Source organism: Mobula birostris, chromosome X, assembly GCF_030028105.1.
Source record: "Mobula birostris isolate sMobBir1 chromosome X, sMobBir1.hap1, whole genome shotgun sequence".
NCBI classification, from domain to species: Eukaryota; Metazoa; Chordata; class Chondrichthyes; order Myliobatiformes; family Myliobatidae; genus Mobula; species Mobula birostris.
In genome coordinates this window covers 73,565,254-73,584,746 of record NC_092402.1, presented here as the reverse complement: position 1 = coordinate 73,584,746, position 19,493 = coordinate 73,565,254, and the positions used below count along the sequence as shown (strand labels likewise).

At 45.2% G+C, this 19,493-nt stretch overlaps 1 protein-coding gene across 1 annotated transcript in view; it reads left to right on the top strand.

Annotated features, from left to right (window-relative positions):
- Positions 1–10,682, top strand: part of LOC140191777 (proline-rich protein 29-like) — a 32,520-nt gene extending 21,838 nt beyond the window's left edge. The window contains exons 3-6 of the mRNA XM_072249510.1: positions 3,335–3,453; positions 5,307–5,509; positions 6,825–6,895; positions 10,390–10,682. Of these exons, the coding sequence (XP_072105611.1) occupies positions 3,335–3,453; positions 5,307–5,509; positions 6,825–6,895; positions 10,390–10,421 (425 nt within the window). The 3' untranslated portion in view covers positions 10,422–10,682. The remainder of the gene's footprint in view (positions 1–3,334; positions 3,454–5,306; positions 5,510–6,824; positions 6,896–10,389) is intronic.
- Positions 10,683–19,493: the final 8,811 nt, after the last annotated feature.

The window sequence follows — 19,493 nt, the reverse complement described above, 5'->3', positions numbered from 1 at the left end:
CAGTTTACCCGTGCTGGCTCTAACCTGCATTCCTTAAGGTTGTTATAGCCAGGGGAGGTAGTGGGGAATAAGCTCACACCACCTATTAAACGCTCCCAGTGACATGCATCTCAAATTGCCTCTGACAACCAAGGCCAGTGCCTTGCCTTCACGTGTGGTTTAGATACTAAGCCCGATGGAACTGTTTCTACTGACAGGAGAAAGGGCAAAGACGGGTTACTGGCGCCTTAAGATCAGTCGCTTCAGGCAGATGGGGCTTGTCAGCCGTGGTTGGCTGCTTATGTAGGAGAAGGAAAACTCTGCTCTCAAACCTCCGCTGCCTTGTGACTGTATCCACTCATAGGGAGGGCTTCAGGAGTAAACGCCAAGGGAAAATCTGAATTGGAGTCCCTTCGGCAGTCCGACGTTGAGTTCCACGCTGGTGCCAAATTGTATCGGTCTCTGTCGTTTCACTTGGATTCGTCAGCTGTGTGGAGGGGATGAGCCCGCTGCAGGGGCAGCTTCTTGCTCTCCATATCGTACTGCCCAGGCTTCCGTATCACATAGACAGCCACAATGCAATATCCACACTTGACCCCAACCAATGGAAGGCCTCACCCCTAACTGTGTAGAGTGAGCCTTATTCTCTACCTAATCCGTGATGTCTCAGGCCTCGAGAGGCATCAGTGAGGAGGCTGCACAGTGGTTAGGTAGGTATGGTAAAAATCCTTCACTTTTCTCCGTTTTATTTGGTGGCTTAGAGATCAGGCTGGATCATAAGCCCCTCCTGCAGACTGGGGAGATAAGAGAAACTTCCTGTCTCCCTGGTGATGGCGCCTGTGCGACGTGTGTCCAACTGCAGCTCCTGACCGACTGCATCCAACGGCTGGAGCTGCAGCTGGACTCACTCAGGGCCACCGGTGATACTGAGAGTATCAGAGACAGGAGCTTTAGTGAGGCGGTCACACAGAAGGTGCAGGCCGCTGACAGCTGGATGACCACTAACAGAACCAGTGAGAGTGGACAGGGTGTGCAAAGGTAGTACTGCTGCTGCAAAACAACACATCAAAATTTCACATCAACGACAGTGTGTCAATGATAAGAAATAAATCTGGTTCTGATTCCCCCGTGGCCGTTCCCCTCAGTAATAAGTACCTTGTTTCGGGTACATTCGGACAGGGAGGTTTATCATCGGAGAGCAGCAGCCAGCACTGTGGCAGCACAACCGTCTCTGAGGGCAGAAAGGAGAGATGCAGAGTGACAGGAGACCCAACAGTTCGGGGGACAGACAATAGTTCCTGTGGTTGTGACTGAGACCGTGATGGTATGTTGCCTCCCTACTGTCAGGGTCAAGGAGATCTGCAGAATGTTCTCAAGGGGGAGGGGGAGCAGTCAGAGGTGATTGCACACATTGTCATTGATGACAAAGGTAGAAAAAGGGATGTGGTCCTGCTGAGTGAATATAGCAAGACGTCAAGGGCTGGCATCTACTGTGTGGATTAGTCACGGTGCCACATGCTAGTGAGGGCAGGAATGGGATAGTGCAATTGGATGTGTGACTGAGGAGCTGATGCAGAATGCAGAGATTCAGGCTCTTGGACCACTGGGAGCATCAATGACATGTACAAGTGGGACAGGTTGCACCTGAACTGGAGGGGGACCAGTGTCCTGGCCTGAAGCTACTCAGGAGGATTTAAACTATCCTAACAGGAGGGAACACTCAAAAGTAGTTGTGTAGCAGATGAGAAAGGTGAGGCAAATATAGAAATCAAATTAAGTAAGTCAAGTAGCTAGGACAGGCAGCAGTGAGCGTGGAAAGTGTGGCAGACTAAACTGCATTTATTTTAATGTGAGAACTATGACAGATAAAGCAGAGGAGCTCAGTGTATGGATTGCTACATGGGGCTGGGTTATTATAGCTAGAACAGAAACATGACTGAGGGATGGGCAGGTCTGGCATCTCAGTGGTCCAGGATACAGATGCTACAGGAGTAACAAAGGAGAAGGCAGGGATGCAGAGGAGGTTGCATTTTTAATCAGAGAGATCATTACAGCAGTACTCCCATAGGATATCCCAGGAGCTACATCCACATATGGGCTGAACCTAGAAAGAAGACGTGATCACTTTGATAGGATTGTCCTGTAGGCCCACAAGTAGTCAGCAGGAATTAGAGCAGCAAATATGTAGGAATACTAGGGTTATAATTGTCGTTGATATATACTTCCTTAAAATTGTCTGGGGCTGACACAGTGCTAAAAGATGGGATAGAATTTGTTAAGTGTCTCCAAGATATTTTTCTCAAGTAATAGGTAACACTTGACCTTAGAGTCATGGGTAGAGTCCCAAAGAATGGAAACAGGTCCTTTAGTCTAAATGGTCCAGGACAACCAAGATGCTCCAACCAGGCTAGTCCCATTTACCAACAGTTGACCCATAGCCGTCTATTGCGTAATGAGGCCAGGCAAAGTGAACGTGGTGACACATGTAGACAAAGTGGTGAAGAAAGCATGTGGTATACTTACCTTCATTGGATGGAGCATTAAATGCACGAGTTGGGATGTCCTTCTGTACTTGCTGTTGGTTTAACAGCTCCTGGAATATTCTAGCACCATGCAGTAGGAGGGATGTGAATAAGCAGAAATCTTGCTGGGAATGGAGGGCTTGAATTATAAGAAGAGACTGGAAAGGCTGAGGATGTTTTCCCCAGACTGAAGGAGGCTGATAAGATGGATGGTCACAGTCTTCTTTCCAGGGTAGAGAAGTCTAAACCTAGAGGAGATAGATTTAATATGAGATGGGAAAAGAGTTAAAGTGGATCTAAGGGGTACATTTTTCACACTGAGGGTGGTGGGTATATGGAATGAGCAGCCAGAGGTGGTACCTTTACGTTTGACAGGTTCTTGAATTGGAAAATGAAAATTTCAGAGTGATATGGGTCAAGTACAGGCAAATGGGATTAGTTCAGGAAAGGATGAACAGCCTGATTATGTGCTGCATGTATTCATGGCAGTACAGTGGGAGTTTTACTCTGCATTTAACCAATGATCTCCCAGTTTGGATATGCGTGGTAGGGCACCAACCAATAAGGTGGTCAAATAACTTTGACATATACATGCGTACAAATTACTAAAATCAGCAGGATCTGGTACACGGAATAATTTTGGGAAAATAATGAAATGAATATGATGCGGTTAAGGGAGTTTTTAAAGACTAAATACAAGATACTCATGAGAAGTGATCCTTGAGGTGAGACCCAGTCGGTTCTTTCAGCTTGGATCTGCTCATATCCCTGATGTCTGGTTCACTCGGTGGGAGTGCCTGTAATCCTGATGGTCACTGCATTTCCTTCCTCAGAGCTGGTGGAGTTGATGATGATACAGAACGCACAGATGCACCAGGTGATCATGAACAACATCACCATGGCAGCACTCTCCAGCTTCGGGTACAACACGCAGTCGCAGTCTGCCAAGCAGGTCAGAGGTCACTCACTTTCAAACCCCGCCCCCCACCACCACCACTAACTTGCCTGTAACCTACCTGTGAGCCATGGCTTAGCGTTGGCACTGCAGTCAGGGTCTGAAGATGATGGTTTGGAATTCCATCCCTGAGGCATCGGGCATCTGCGAAGTACTGTGCTGTTGGAGGTGTCACCATCAGAGCGAGTTGCTAATGTTGAAGTTTCGTTCACATTTTCAGTGGGGGACCAGAGATCTCATGTCATGGCCTGATCAATATGCATTTCTCAAAACGCATCACGTAAAGCAGATGTCAGTCGCTGCTCAGTTATCCCACTGTATTGGGCTTGGCAGGTGACAGTTAATCAAATGTGGCATTAACCAAAAGTCAGCCAGGGTGTCCCCTCAGTGTTTCCCTGGAGTCAGTCTGTGTGCTCCCTCAGAAGTATTCATTAATGGAGCTTTCACTCTGTCCAATCTGATGCTTTCATTTGAAAGATCAGACTTACAGCCTAAAGCACTTCCTTTCACAGCTGTACACTGCCAAATGCTCATGTTGCTAAGGTACAAGAGACTGCAGATGCTGGAAGCTGGAGCAATACTCAATCTTCTGAAGGAACTCGGCTGGTTGAATGCAAGATTTTGACCTGAAGTATTAACAATTTCTTTCTTCTCTCAGCTGCCGCTCAACCCACTGAGTTCCTGCAGCAGATTGTAGAAAAAGGGTCAATTTTTCAGGTATGAGACCCCTCATTGGGACAATGGAAGAAAGAAAATAAGTTAGTTTTCAGTTGCAGAGGAAATGTGGAGAGATGAGTAGTAGGGAATATGTCTGATGGCTGTGACCAGCTGAGTTACAGTGACAGAGTAGCAGTGAGAAGCACACAATGTTTCTTTATCTGTGTCGGGTGTTGTTAGCAACTGGGTGGTGGGATGTGTCCAGCAGGCCTGACCCTTCTTGCAGAACAGGAAAAACTGAGTCAAGATAACAACAGGCAGAACTGGCCACTTCTAATGCAGACAGAGAGAAGAGTGAGGTACCTAAAGTTGGAGAATTTAATATTGCGTCCAGAATGGTACAACGTGCCCAGATGGAAGAAAATGTGATGTTTTTCAGGCTTGCATTGGGTCTCATTGTAACAGTGTCGGCCGCAGACTGAATGGTCACACTGGGAGTGGAATAGGGAATTAAAGCAGCAGGTAACGGGAAGCTCAGGTCCTGCAGGTTGAGGGTAGGTGTTCAGCAAAGTGCTCGCTCTATCTGCATTTGGCACTCAAAAGAGTCTGATTGAATCTTCCCTCAAAGTTCAAAGTAAATTTATTAACAAGGTATAACAAGTATATGTCACCATATACTACGCTGAGATTCATTTTCTTGCAGGCATTCATGGTGGAACAAAGAAATACAATAGCATTATTGAAAACCTACACACAAAGACAGACAGACAATTCGTCACCAACGACTTTGATTCAGCCAACAACAATGGTGTCGTCAGCAAGCTTGTATATGATGTTGGAGCTTGTCTTAGCCACACAGTCACAGGTGTAAAGCGAGTAGAGCAGGGGGCTAAGCACATGGCCCTGTGGTGCTCCTGTGCTGATGGTGATTGCGTGGGAGATGTTGCTGCCAATCCGAACTGACTGGGGTCTGCAAGTGAGAAAATCGAGGATATCGAGGCCAAGGTCTTGGATCTTATTGATAAGTTCTGAGAGGGTGACAGTGTTGAATGCCAAGTTGTAGTCAGTGAACTCACGGGAGACTGGGAGGGAGGCGAGAGGCAAGATTAGGGGTGTACATGCTGTATGCTTAACAGAAAGATATCAGATCTCAGAAAACTATTTGTGCACTGTCTTTTATGTGTTGCATTTAGAATCCTGTATCAATCAGAATGGAACAGAGTGAGCCGGACACAGTTTACCACCATCACTATGAGCTCTGGCAGTGCCCTTCGTATCCCTCTTGGCCAACGCTGCCGCCTCAGATGTACCACACGAGGAGACTACAGCAGGAGAACTGGGAGCCAGCAGTACGGCACATCAGCAGGGACGGACCTTTGAATCCCCAGAGAGAGTTGTAAGTATTCACAGACTTCTCACTCACTGATGTCATCACCGAACATGCTGTAATCTCCTATTCCTGCCAGCGATGACATCAGTATCCTAGACCCAGTAATTCTTATTTCTTCCTCTAGCCTTTCTCCCCATAGAGGCTTGTTAGAGGTTCTATTATCTGTGGAATGCTGATAATCTTCCAAGGGCCTCTGACCAAGTGCAAGTTAATGTATGGTGCTTTGCAGGGCATTGGAATTCTTTAGCCCTTAATCGTGGATTTGTTAACTAATTCGCACTGTAACCTCTCATCCCAAATCCTAGATCTATCTTTGTGGAAACCTCAAGCCTCCCAATCTGGGGAGGAGAGGTTCCACTAGGGTTCCTCTGTCACAAAGTCAGAAGTGGGTACGTTCACCATGATCGCCAATGTTCAGTTCTATTTTCCACTCCTCCACTAACGAGGCAGCCCATGCCTACAGGCACTAAGGTCTTTGAGCAAAGGAAATATTACTAAGTGTGCACAAGATTCTGACAAGGTTTAAGTCAGGGAGACAAAGAAAGCCTGACTGCACAAAGATAAGGGGATACAGATGTAACTATTTTAGCAAAACTTGGAGGAAGATAAGGAAGAACCTCTCAAAGGCAGTGAGTGTTTAGAATCCAGTGTTTGATGTCCAAAAGTTTGGTGCCATTAGAAACTTTCAATGTTAGCAGAAGAATTTGGATCGGGACTTAAGGGTGAGAAACTTAGGGCTGGAGTAATAAATTAGTTTAACTCTGCCATGAACAGTTCCAAGCCCGGCTGCAAAAGGATGAGGGTTGGGTATGGGACTGACAATGCCATTCCATTTAAAAAAAAACAGTGCTGCATTAACACCAACAGAAGCACTAAAGTCCTCATCCCAGGGAGAGGAAGGATGCACCAAGAAGATGGGCTATACCTGGGATAATTTGAATGACTGGCCCAGAACAGATGACTCTGTTGAGCTACTGTTGGCAGCCTATGCCCCAGTAAGGGTGGTGGGGGCTAGGTTAGTAGGTAATAGACTAGATTAGGGTCAGGGTTAAGGTTAGGTCTAATGAGATTTCTCTTTAGAGAGATGTAAGGGACGATGGGTGGAATGCCCTCTTTCTATGCCATGGTGACTCCACAAGTTTCATTGAATAGAGACTATGGGTTTAAAAGTGCAGACATCTGGTGTGTGAACAGAATAGAGCTGAACCACTGGGCAGCAGGTCGAGCAACCTGCAATTCTGCAAACCCCAGTCAGGTCAGAAGGTGAGTTTGCTAAAAGTGTTTCATGTTTAACCAGACTTGTTGGATTGTTGTCTTCTAGTCAATCTGTTCCCCCACCACCCCCACCAAGTGCCACAGGGACAGTGGGAGCAGACGTCCTTCCAGCCTCAGGTAAGCAGGAATTGCCTCACACTCCGACATAATGTCCCATAGACTGCCCTTTCCTCTGTACTCCTCCTGGATCTGTGGAGGAAGTCAGCACTGAGGTGGCCTTTACTTTAGCCAAAGCTCCCCCTTAACAAGGACCTGTGGGTATCACAGTAGTGCAGAGGTGGAACCACAGTCTCTCAGATCCAGTGACCTGGGTTCAATCCGGAGCTGTGGAGTTAACACGCTCTCCCTGTGACCGTGTGGATTTCCTTTGAGCGCTCCGGTTTCCTCCCGCATCTCAAAGTTGTGCAGATTGGTTGAATAATTGGTTGCTGTAAGTTACACTCGGTGTGTGGCGAGTGGTAGAACCCGCGAAAAGGGGAATTGATGGAAATTTAAATGGAGTAGGGTAAATGGCTGGTTAATGGGCATTGCTAACTCTGTGGGCCGATGGGCCTATTTCCATACTATATCTCACTGAATGTCCAACTCTAGAACCCCTCTCAATGGAGTGGCCCTCAAATCCCCGGAATTCACACTGCCCTGCCCAAGAATACTTCACTAGGGCTGCAAAGTCCCAGGAAGATCACAGATGCAGGCACACCAACACCACCAGCTATGGCCTGTACAGAGGACATAACGGAGAGAAAAGCATTGTAAAATGGATGACTGTCTCCAGAGAAAAAAGTGCAGTGACTGGGGCAATGCTAGACATGCAATGACACCATTATAAATGGAGCCTGCAGAGAGATGGGGTGTATGGATAGTACAATAAGGTGTGAAAAACAAAGAAATGTAAAGTTTTCTCAAGAGGAGGAAAGACAGAAGGCATGTCAGTACAAAAGGTGCATGCAGACGAGATTTCCATAAGATACATGAGAGTAGGGTCAAGAGATGAACATATGGAAAATGACACTCACTCCTATCACACCTTCACATAGAACAGTGCAGGAACAGGTCCTGTAGCCTGTGATCTTTGTGCCAGCCATGGTGCTAACTTTAAGCTAATCCCCTCTGCCTGCATATGGTCTCTATCCCTCCAGTGCATACATATACATGTCTCTGTCTTAATGCCTCATAAGTGTTGCTATTGTACCTGCCAATGTTCCCTCTAATTTGTAATAACCAGTGTGCGCAAATATCTTGCGCTGCATTATTTTTTTGCCCAGTGACAACATGTCTGCACAGAATAATTTGTTCAATAGAACCTGTACAAATAAGCCAGTTCTAAAATTTGCTGACAAATCATCGCAAACTCCACATTGTCAACACCGTCCGTATCAGAAACCGGAAAAGGAAATGTGATTGTGTACAATCGTGAAATATACTTAATATGCTGATGAGGTAGAGGGTGACAACCTTTTGTGCGCAGTTTCAATTCCTTTGTTTGCTGGTAGCAAAAAATGTGTTATTATGGAAACAATGTAAATTTGTAAACATCAGTCATAGATAATGAGGCATTGGCCTGTGTTAGATTCAACAGTAAAGTTTACAATTGTATTTGATATAGCTTAATAGTGGCAAACGCTTTAGGACTGGATGTCAGATTTGACATACACTCAGTGGCTGCTTTATTAAGTACACGTGTACACCTGCTTGTTAATGCAAATATCTAATCAGTCAATCATGTGGCAGCAACTCAATGCATGAAAGCTTGCAGACATGGTTAAAAGATCAGCTATCAGAATGGGGAAGGAATGTGATCTAAGTGACTTTGACAGTGGTATGATTGTTGGTGCCAGACAGGGTAGTTGGAGTATCTCAGAAATTGATGATCTCCTGGGATCTTCACACACAACAGTCTTGAGAGTTTACAAGAACGGTGCGAAATGTGAAGAACAAAAAAAAACCATACAGACGCCTTGTTAATGAGAGAGGTCAGAGGAGAATGGCCAGACTGGAAGGCAACAGTAACTCAGATAACCACGTGTTACAACAGTGGTGTGCAGAAGAGCATCTCTGAATGCAGAACACATCGAATCTTGAAGTGGACGGGCTCCAGCAGTAGAAGACTCAGTGGCCACTTTATTAGGTAGCAGGGGGTAAAAAATATATATATTTTACGTAGTGTGTGGATCTGGAACACAGTGCCTGTACATGTAGTGAGGATAGGTTCCATTGTGATCTTCAAAAAAGAATTAGATAAATATATGATGATGGAATGAGCTCTTTTTGGTTGTGACTATTTTATGAAGCTTGCTGCAGAATTCATTTAATGGCTTGATGAGAATCAGGAAGGCGTTATCCAGAGTGTCAGTTTAGATTGTGGAGCTGGAGCTGAGCTCTGGAAAGTAACTAGATCTTGTTTATTTAAATTAAGAGTTGTTACCTGTAAGTGTAGTTACCAGATAATTTCCCATTGTATGTTCATAATTGATAGGATAATGTATTATCCTGAAAGACTCTTCATATGAAGAGCGTTTGATAGCTCTGGGCCTGTACTCACTGGAATTCAGAAGAATGAGGGGGGATTACACGGGAACCTATCGAGCGTTGAAAGGCCTCAATACAGTGGATGTGAAGAGGATGTTTCCTATGGTGTGGGAGTCTAGTACCAGAGGACACAGCCTCGGAATTGAGGGATGTCAATTTAGAATGGAAATAAGGAGGAATTTCTTTAGCCAGAGAGTGGTGAATCTGTGGAATTCTTTGCCACAGGCAGCTGTGGAGGCCAAGTCTTTACGTATATTTAAGGCAGAGGTTGATAGATTCTTGATTGGTCAGGGCATGAAGAGATACGGGGAGAAGGCAGGAGATTGGGGTTGAGAGGAAAAATTAGATCAGCCATGATGAAATGGTAGAGATGACTTGATGAGCCAAATTACCTCATTCTGCTCCTATATCTAATGGTCTTGTATGTTGGTGGTAACTGCTGTGGTTTTGTTACTGTTTTGTAAATATTGCAGAGTGGTACACTGGGTCTCTATGTACTTTAAACAAACTAGTTGTGCTTCTGATATGTCTTTTGATACATTTTTGTACATCAACCACTGCCACTAGTTGGATGTTACCTGCAATGATTAAGGACGTTTGGTTAGAAGCTCTGCCCTGTTGAATAACAATATAGAAGAACCTCTAGGTACACTTTGAGTGATTTTCCCCCAAATACACAGCTTCCTGATTTCCACGACCCTGCGTGTGAAGGGGGCCTACACACCCCACTTCTCATATAAAACCCTTTTGGAGATTTACCTTTAAACCAAGGTCTTGGCCATTTCGACCAAAGAAACATGTTACGCTCTGACAGTTCTTTTGTTTGCAAAAGCTCGAGTGAAAAATGGTTCATGTTAAAGGCGTGATATAAATGTGATTATTGTGAATCTACAGGAATGATGAGACAATTAGTGGAGTGTATCTCCAATTAAGTTCATCCAAATTTTCCCAAAGTAAAAGCAAAAGGCCACACTTACATTGCACTGTACATACTCTCTGAATGCGCTTTCCGGCCAGTTTGTGGGCCCCATGGTCATCGCTTCGACTGACATTAACTGATACCCCTGTTCTTTGCTCTGCAGAGTATTACGACATGGCTGACGGCCAGATATGACAGGCCCCTTCAGCTCCACGAGGTTCCTTTCACTGACCACACATCTAGCTCAACAACTGAAGAAACGCAAGGACCTGGGAGACGAATCGCTGTTAACGTCCCAATAAATAGGCACTTGGTCAAAGATGGGCACTTTGGCTTAAGACCTTTCGTTTCTTGGTCCCACCTACCTTCTTGATATGCTACCATTTGATGTACTTTCACTGTAGCTCAGAAAATAAATCAGAGAACATTCGCAGACCGAAATGGTATTTCATTTAGAGCTGCTAACAGCGGTGAAGGATTCCCGCTGCACCTGGGCTTGGAACAGCTTTGAGACAGCTGTCCACCACTGATGGAGTGTCTGGGAGAGAGGGGGGGCTGGAATAAGCAGAGGAGCAGTAAGGGAGTTGGTGCAGAGTGCAGCTGGAGAGTGGAATGGGGATGGGGATCAGAATGGATGAGGAGGTGGGGGAGGAGAAGAGCTGAGTGTGTAGAGAGAGCAGAATATGTAGTGTGGGGGAAGGAAAGAGGTCAGAGTATATGGGGGGTGGGGAGAAGTCAGAGTGTGTGAGGTGGCAAGGGGTCAGAGTAGGTGGGGATGGGAAAGGTCAGGGTGCATGGAGAGGGGTCAGGGGTCAGCAGTGTGGCCAGGTCAGAGTGAGCTAAGACAGGGAGGCTTATGTATGCTCTGGGCAGAGAGGAATTGAGAGAGAAGTGGTTGGTGTCAGGAGAACTCGCTCTCTTCCCCGCCGCAAATCGCTGATGTGCACTGGCAGCTGAGAGAAGTGAAGATCTGAGAGCCAGGGTAAGAAGATACCGGGAAACAGCACGAGTGACACAGATTACACACTGCAGCCTGACTACACAGAACGATGGCAGACACCCCACTTCCATGCATGTCATTCATCACTAATAGCCACACATGTTTCTCAGGTTGAGGGGTTGAAGTGGAGGACACTGCTCAATGACTGGAAACGATGTTTCCTCACCCAGTCACAGTCTCCATATTCCTCCACTCCGTCCATCTTGCCAACTCTGTGTGAAAGAACAATGTTTGTCACTGAACCAGATCTGTCCAAACACCAGAGGGTGACCTCAGGTTTAACTCCTTCACTCAAGCACCCAGTGGCACAGGCAGGGCTCTGGTGTACTGTCCGTGAGCCAAGCCACTTTGCTCTGTCAGTACTGGCTGCTGGCAGCACTTTGAAGCTTCCACCTTAGGCCATTGCCTCTGGTGTTTCGGATTGTGACCATTGGCAGGGCTGCTGAGCTCTGACTATAAGGAGCTGTGCACTCTACCACTCGAAGAGCAAGGATACCCAAGATGTGTAAGTAGCACACACACACACACACACACACACACACACACACACACACACACACACACTCTCTCTCTCTTTCTTTCTCTCTGTCTCTGTCTCTCTTAAACACGCACACTTCCATGCAAGCATACTGGCAGAACACAAAGAGTGAGAATAAAGGGACCCTTCTAAATTGGCTGCCAGTGACTAGTGGCGTTCCACAGGTGTCAGTACTGAGACTGGAGAAGATAGGTGGAGGGGCAGGTAGTGTTGAGGAAGCAGGGAGGCTGAAGGAGGAACGCACGGCTTAGGATAATGGGCAAGTAAGTGGCAGATGGAGTATAGCGTCAGGAAGTGTACGGTCATGCAATCTGGTAGAAGGAACAAAAGCATAGACTATTTTCCAACCGGGCAGAAAATTCAAAAACCTGAGGTGCAAGGGGATTTGTAAGTCCTTGTGCAGGAATCCCTTAAAGGTTAATTTGCAGGTTGAGTCAGTGGTGAGGCAGGCAAATGTGATGTTAGCATTCATTTCGAGAGGACTAGAATACAAAAGCAAGGGTGTAATACTGAGGCTTTTAAGGCACTGGTGAGGCCTCACAGGGAGGGCTGTGAGCTGTTTTGGGCCCCTTATCTAAGAAAGGATGTGCTGACTTTGGAGAGGGTACAGAGGAGGTTCACGAGAATGATTCCGGGAATGGAAAGGTTAATGTATGAGGAGTGCTTGATACAGTATGAAAAATGGCCATTTGGTCCAACCCATCTATGCTAACTAGTAGTCACTCTTCTGTCACCCACTTCCCCAGCATTTGGTGCCTAAGCAATTCAAGTGTTTGTTTCGACACTTCTTAAATGCTGTCAGTAACCCAGCTTCAATCACTCTCTTGACCAGTGCATTCCAAGTACGTACCACTCTCTGGGTGAAGGTGATGCCCCTTATAACTCCTCTGAATCTCTTCATCCCTTCCCTAAACTAATGTCCTCCAGCTTAATCTACCTTTGATCAGTTATTTTCAGTCTACCATACATTTTAACCCTCAAAATTTTATGTACCTCAATTATTTCCTCTCCTAACCTCCCCTACATGAAGGAGAAAAGATCTAGCTTTTCTAGTCTCTTCTCACAGTTGAACTGCTCCCTGCCTGGCAACATCCTGGAGAATCTCCCCCTACACCCTCTCTGGAGCTATCATAACCTTCCTATAGCTTGGTGAGAAATGCATACACTGCTCCAGACAGGGTCCAATCAAGGTTTTATAAAGTTGGAGCATAATTTCCCTACTTCTTTATTCAGTGTTCCAACTAACAAAGCCTAGTGTCCCGTATACCACCTTAAAGATGTTCTCTATCTGTTCTGCCACCGTCAAGTATCTATTGACTTGTACAAGGATCCCTCTGTTCCTTAATGCTCCCTGAGACCCTTCCATTCATAGTCTATGTTCTAGCATCATTAGTACTCCCAAAATGCATCAACTTGCAAATTTCTGGATTAAATTCCATCAATTATTAATAAGTCCATTACTCTCAGCACTGTAAAACTACCTTCCACACTTTGAACAACTCTGCCAATTTTCATGTCCTTGCAAACTTGCCTCCGACAACCACATCCAAGTTATTCATATATATTACAAACAACACGGGTCCTGACACTAATCCTTGTGGGACATAGTCATAGGCATCCAGTAGTAAAAGCAACCCACAAACATCACCTTCTGTCTCCTATTGCCAAGCCATTTTGGATCCAGATCGCCAAAATGCCCTGGATTTTCTGACCCCCTACCCTTTTGAATCAATCTTCCCTGTAGGGGGAATCCATCTTGCCAAATCACTTCTATTGCTCTGCCCTCATCGATACAATTTAGTACCTCTTCAAAGATTTCAGTCAAGTTAGTCAGACAGAATCTGCCATGTAGGCTGTTACTGCTTAATCCCTGCCCTTCCATATGATCATTAATCCTCTCACGCACTGATGTCAGGTTGATGAGGTGAAGTGGGTTGAATAAAGACAAAATTAACTTCTGGCAGGTTTAGAGAACTGAAACTAGGAGTGTGGGGTGGTTAAACAAAAGTAACACACACAAAATGCTGAAGGAACTCAGCAGGCCAGGCTCATCTATGGAAAAGAGTAAACAGTCGATGTTTTGGGCCAAGACCCTTCATCAGGATGGGAAAAAAGATGAGAAGTTAGAGCAAGCAGGTGGGAGGAGGGGAGGAAGTACTAGGTGATAGGTGAAACTGGGAGAGGGGGAAGGGTAAAGTAAAGAGCTGGGAAGTTGACTGGTGAAAGAGATAAAGGGCTGGAGAAGGGGGAATCTGATAGCAGAGGATAGAAGGCCATAGAAGAAAGAAAAGGAGGGAGGAGCACCAGAGAGAGGTGATGGGCAGAGGCCCTATAAAGAAGGTGGGGGGAGGGTGGGAAGGAGAAGGCTGGTAGGTTCCAGGTGAAAAACCAGTAAGGGGAAAGATAGGGAAGCATGGAGGGGATAGGCAGGAAAGGTGAAGAAGGAATAGGGGAAAGCACAATGGATAGTAGAAGGAGGCGGAACCATGACAGAGGTGATAGGCAGCTTGAGGAGGGGGCAGATGAAACTGGGATGGGGGAAAGGAGGGGGAGGGAACTCTGCCCCCTCCTCCAGCTGCCTATCACCTCTCTCATGGTACCTGTCAGAGTGTCCTGATAGTCAAGGTACAGATCATTTTATCACATCTGTTCATTGAGCAAAACAACATTAAGTGTTACAGTTGCAGAGAAGGTGCAGTGCAGGCAGATGATAAGATGTAAGGCCGTAATGAGGTAGATTGTGAGGTCAAGGGTCCATCTTATTGTACAATAGGTCCATTCAATAGTTCTATAACAGTAAGATGGAAGCTGTCCATGAACCTAATAGTGTGTGCTTTCAGGCTTTTCAATCTTCTGCCCAGTGGGTGGGGGATAGAACAGAGAATGTCCAGAGGGGTCTTTGATAATATTGACTGTGATAGAGAGAGTTGATATAGAGGAGACTGATGTGCTGAGCTGTGTCCAAAACTCTCTGCAGTTGCCACACCAAGCAATGATGCATCTATGTACAATGCTTTCTACAAGGCATTGATAAAAATTGGCGAGGGTCAATGGGGAAATGCTGAATTTCTTGAGGAAGTGTCCTGAGGAAGTAGAGGTGCAGGTGTGCTTTTGTGGCCGTGGTGTCTATATGGTTGGACCAGGACAGACTACTAATGTTCACTGCTAGGAACCTGAAGCTCTCAACTACCTTGATCTCAGTATCTTCAGTATACCACCCCCCTTTCTGAAGTTCATGACCAGCTGTTTATTTTGTTGACGGAGAGGGAGAGGGGAGAGGTTGTCGAACCTTTTAGAATTTTTTTTATCCTTCAACTTTGGAAAGAAATGAAGATTTTCTTTAGCTTTATTTGTCACATGTACACCAAAATAGCGAAACATGTGGTGAAATGCATTGTTTGCGCCAATGACCAACACATTCTTAGGATTATGCTGGGGCAGCTCGCAAATGTCACCACACGAAACCGTGTCAACATAGCATGCTGACTATTTACTTACATACATCATGGAGAGAACGTACAAACTTCTGAACAAGGCCGTCAATAAGGTCCCCCATGGTAAACTGGTCTGGAAAGTTAGGTCCCGTGGCATTCAGGAGAGCTGGTTAGGTGGATCCAAGATTGGCTTGGAGGAAGGAAGCAGAGAGTGGTGGTCTAAGGTTGCTTATGGAATGGATGTCGATGACTAGTGGTGTGGCCGAAGTGGTTAGTATTGGGATTCTCGTAATTTGTTATTTATATAGAAGATGGCGGCGCGACGCAGTGCGCACGGCCACTCCGGTGAATGATATCTGTAATCTGTCAAGTAGGGGACCATGCACAATCCTGATTTGATGGAGACAGACGTGAGAGCACAGAGGAACATCTGGAAAACTTCTGAAATGCCCGTTTCGCTGCCGCTGCTACTGTGTGGTAACCGGAATCTCCGGAGCTGAAGGCCCCAAAATCCTCGGCTTTGCACGTTTCAGCAGCCGGGGAGAGGTTGAATGCGCTTGGGAGGGTGTATCGGAGAGGCTGCTCTGAAGCTCGGAGTTTTCGGACGGGTGGACTCAGTGTCGGCTGGGGTCGGCTGCTTCCAAGGCATCGACAAGTTGACAGTGCCTGGAGGTTAATGGCAGGGAGTTTCTCCCTTTTGCCGCCTGCTATTGGGGACTTGGGACTTTGAGACTTTTTTTTACTGTGCCCATGGTCTGTTCTTCATCAAATTATGGTATTGCTTTGCACTGCTGTAACTATATGTTATAATTATGTGGTCTCGTCAGTGTTAGTCTTTGGTCTGTCCTGTTTTCTATGATATCACTCCGGAGAAACATTGTATCATTTCTTAGTGCATGTACGCATTTCTAAATGACAATAAAAGAGGACTGAGTGTTCTCATAATCTAAAAAAAAATCTAAATATAAGTGATTTGGATGTGAATGCACAAGGCTTGATCAGTAAGTTTGTGGGATACACAAAATTAGGAGATTTTGTTGATACTGAAGAGGTTATCGTAAGATCTTGATCATTTAGGGAAGTAGGCTAAGGAGTGACCAATGGATTGCAATACAAATAAGACTGAGATTGTTCATTTCGGGAAGTCAAACCACAGTAGGACCGAAACTATGAGTGCTGGGACATAGAATGGAACCAAGGGACCTAAGAGTACAAGTGCATAGTTCATTGAAAGTAGCAGCCCAGGCAGGTAGGCTGCTGAAAAAGCCATTTTGCATGCTGGCCTTCATCAGTCAGAGCACTGGGTATACGAACTGGCACGTTATGTTGCAGCTGTAGAAGTCAGTGGTGAGGCCGCACTTGAAGTACTATGTACAGTTTTGGTCATCTTGTTATAGAAAAGATGTGGTTAACTGGAAAGAATGCAGAAAAGATTTATTGGGATATTGCCCGAGTTATAGGGAGAGGTTGCTAGGCTAGATCTTTATTCCTTGGAATGTAGGAGAATGAGCGGCAACCTTATAGAAATATTTAAAATTATGAGAGGCATCGATAAGGTGGATAGTAACAATCTTTTCCCCAGAGTAGGGGGAGAACAAAAATAGGGAACATAGATTTAGGGTGAGAGGGGAAAGATTTAAAAGGGACTCGAGGGGCAACTTTTTCATGTAGAGGGTACTGAGTATATCGAACGAGCTGCCAGAGGAAGTGGTTGTGGCAACATTTATGAAGCACTTAGATAGGAACGTGGACAGATATGGGCTGAATGCAGGAAATTGGGTCTAGATGGGTGAGTACCATGGTTGGCAGGGACCCATACTCAATCTATGACTCTGTAACGAGTACTAAGTGAATCATTTTCAAATCTTAACTCTTTGCTAAAGTAATATGTTAGTGAAGAGCAGACAAGCTCTTTCTGGTGTCCAGTCTAACCATTTTTCTATTTCACTAAATCGGGTTATCTGCTTGCTAGAACACTGGTGCTTGTGGCAGCTTGGTGTGCACAATGTCCCCTGCATTTCTTCTCAATCATAATGTGCTTTTCAATGTCTAATAAATGTGATACAAGTGTAAGTGTTTCTTTCCTTCTGTGTCTCTGAAAATAATTGTACACTGACAAACTATGGAGACCAGGTTCAGATTATTATTACTGACGTGTCGTGAAATGTGTGTTGTTTTGCGGCAGCAGTACAGTGCAGGCATATAAAATTACTATAAGTTACAATAAAAATAAACAAATAGTGCAAAAAGAGAGCAAAATAGTGAATTAGTGTTTGTGGATTCATGGTCCATTCAAAAATCTGATGACAGAGGGGAAGAAATTGTTCCTAAGGCATTGAGTGCAAGTCTTCAAGCTCCTGTACTTCCTCACTGATAGTAGTATAAGGGGTTTCTTCTCTTATGTTACTGCGAAGGCTAACAAAATGGCTTCTTTGTTATCTTATAATTAAAATGGCTTTTCTGTAATAATAACTGCGATGTAAGGAGTTCTGTCTCTCTCGCTGCTTGTTTGGGTTATATTACTGATAAGAGCATTGTATTCACTTGTTAACCAATTGGGATAGACGTTATTCTTTCTTGTGTGTCTGTAAGCTATTGTTTTCGCGGGCTTTGGAGCAGAAGGCAATGGGGACAGAGAGAGGAGATGCGATACTGTAAGCTGGGCGGTGGGACAGACCCCGAGCGGGAGTCCAAGGCCCAGGGTGTTCGGCAAGGAGAGGAGACGACGACAGACTAGTGTGGAGCATCTGGTCGACCACCGTGGTTGGTCCCAGGCAGTTGGAGGGGATCGAATGATGGAAAGAAGACTCCGTTAATTGAGCTCCAACTGTTGTGCATGAAGTGGTTGAACTTTGATAAGCTTGGCGCCTTTTATTTTCCTTTTATATTTTATTTCTATTAATTACATAGTTACAGTAAGATCTATAAAGTGGAATAATTTAATCACATATGGTGTATTGTCTATTATTTGGCGGGGTTGAGTACATCACGCAACATCCACCCAAACTTGATTACCCAGTCTGGCGGGGCCGAAGGCTGCTCCCCCTAGATGAAAGCGAGCTGAGCGAGCCTGAGGCTTACCAGGGGGCTACAGTAGTAATTGTTACATTTTGTAAAAGTTAAAATAAGAAATATGTAAAAAAAATAGATAAATAGAGCAAAAGTAGTATGGTGAAGGGGAAGAAGCTATTTCTTTCTTGCCCAGGATTTAGCTCTGAACCACTGTTGCTGCAATTGTTGAGTATATCTCTCTCATTGCGAAATCTTGTTGTGCACAAATGCACTGCAAGATTAACCCACTGAACCTCGTTGATTCATGACGGACTATAAAACTCAGTGGGAAATTCCCAAGTGACCTGCTTGCTGTTTCTTCTCTCGAACTCAAAGAGAATAGGTTAACCTGCTAGACCAACAGGGTGATTATAACTGGTCTTATCAGGTCTTAAAGTTACTTATTAGTTTGCCTCCTGCGTTCTTCAGATTTACTTATTATAAATCTGAAGAATGCAGGAAGCAAAATCAAAGGTTGTTTTTCAGATAAGAAGATGCTTGTTCAGCTGCAAACCCTGTCTCACCACTGGGTAACTCATCTTCTTCCACACCATCAACCATAAACATTATCAGCTTCGGTGAGCTTCTATGAAGTTGAATATGAAGCTCACAGTTTATCTGTTGGAGGGAGTATCTAACTCATCCCATTCCCTGCTCCTTCCCATTATTCGGGCAGGAAACTGGCAAATGTTCCATCAGATGTGGGTTCATGGCTCAGAATCATTCAAGAGCTAATTGAGGGAGGGGTGCATTGGAAACTGCCACCACCATCTCACCCAACCTGTGGCAGTTTGGTTCAGTGCACCAGACACACAAAATCTGTGTTCCTACCATCAACTGTGTTCTGGCTGCTTCATTGTCCATGGAGGAACCTTCAGGAGTAGCCAGTGCCAGGTGAAGCACAGTCTTGGGAAGCCTGCTGAGAGTACACAAGCCTCAATCTTCACCTTTGGATGATGAACTGGAGGAGAGGGAAAGGAATAAAGAAAGAACAAAATCATTTCTGGAAGCTTCATTTGTCCATTTCCTCAAATGACCTCCTTCCTCTTGAGCATTTTGAGCAGTGTCATTCTACACGTAAGATCAAGCAAGCATATGCAGCTTGTGCTTTCTCAGAAGGTGGACACAAGAGACCTGCAGATGCTGGAATCTTGAGCAAAATACAATTGGCTGGAGAAACTCAACGGCTTGATCAGCAGCTACAGAGGGGAAATAAATTGTCAATGTTTTTGGTTGAAATCAAC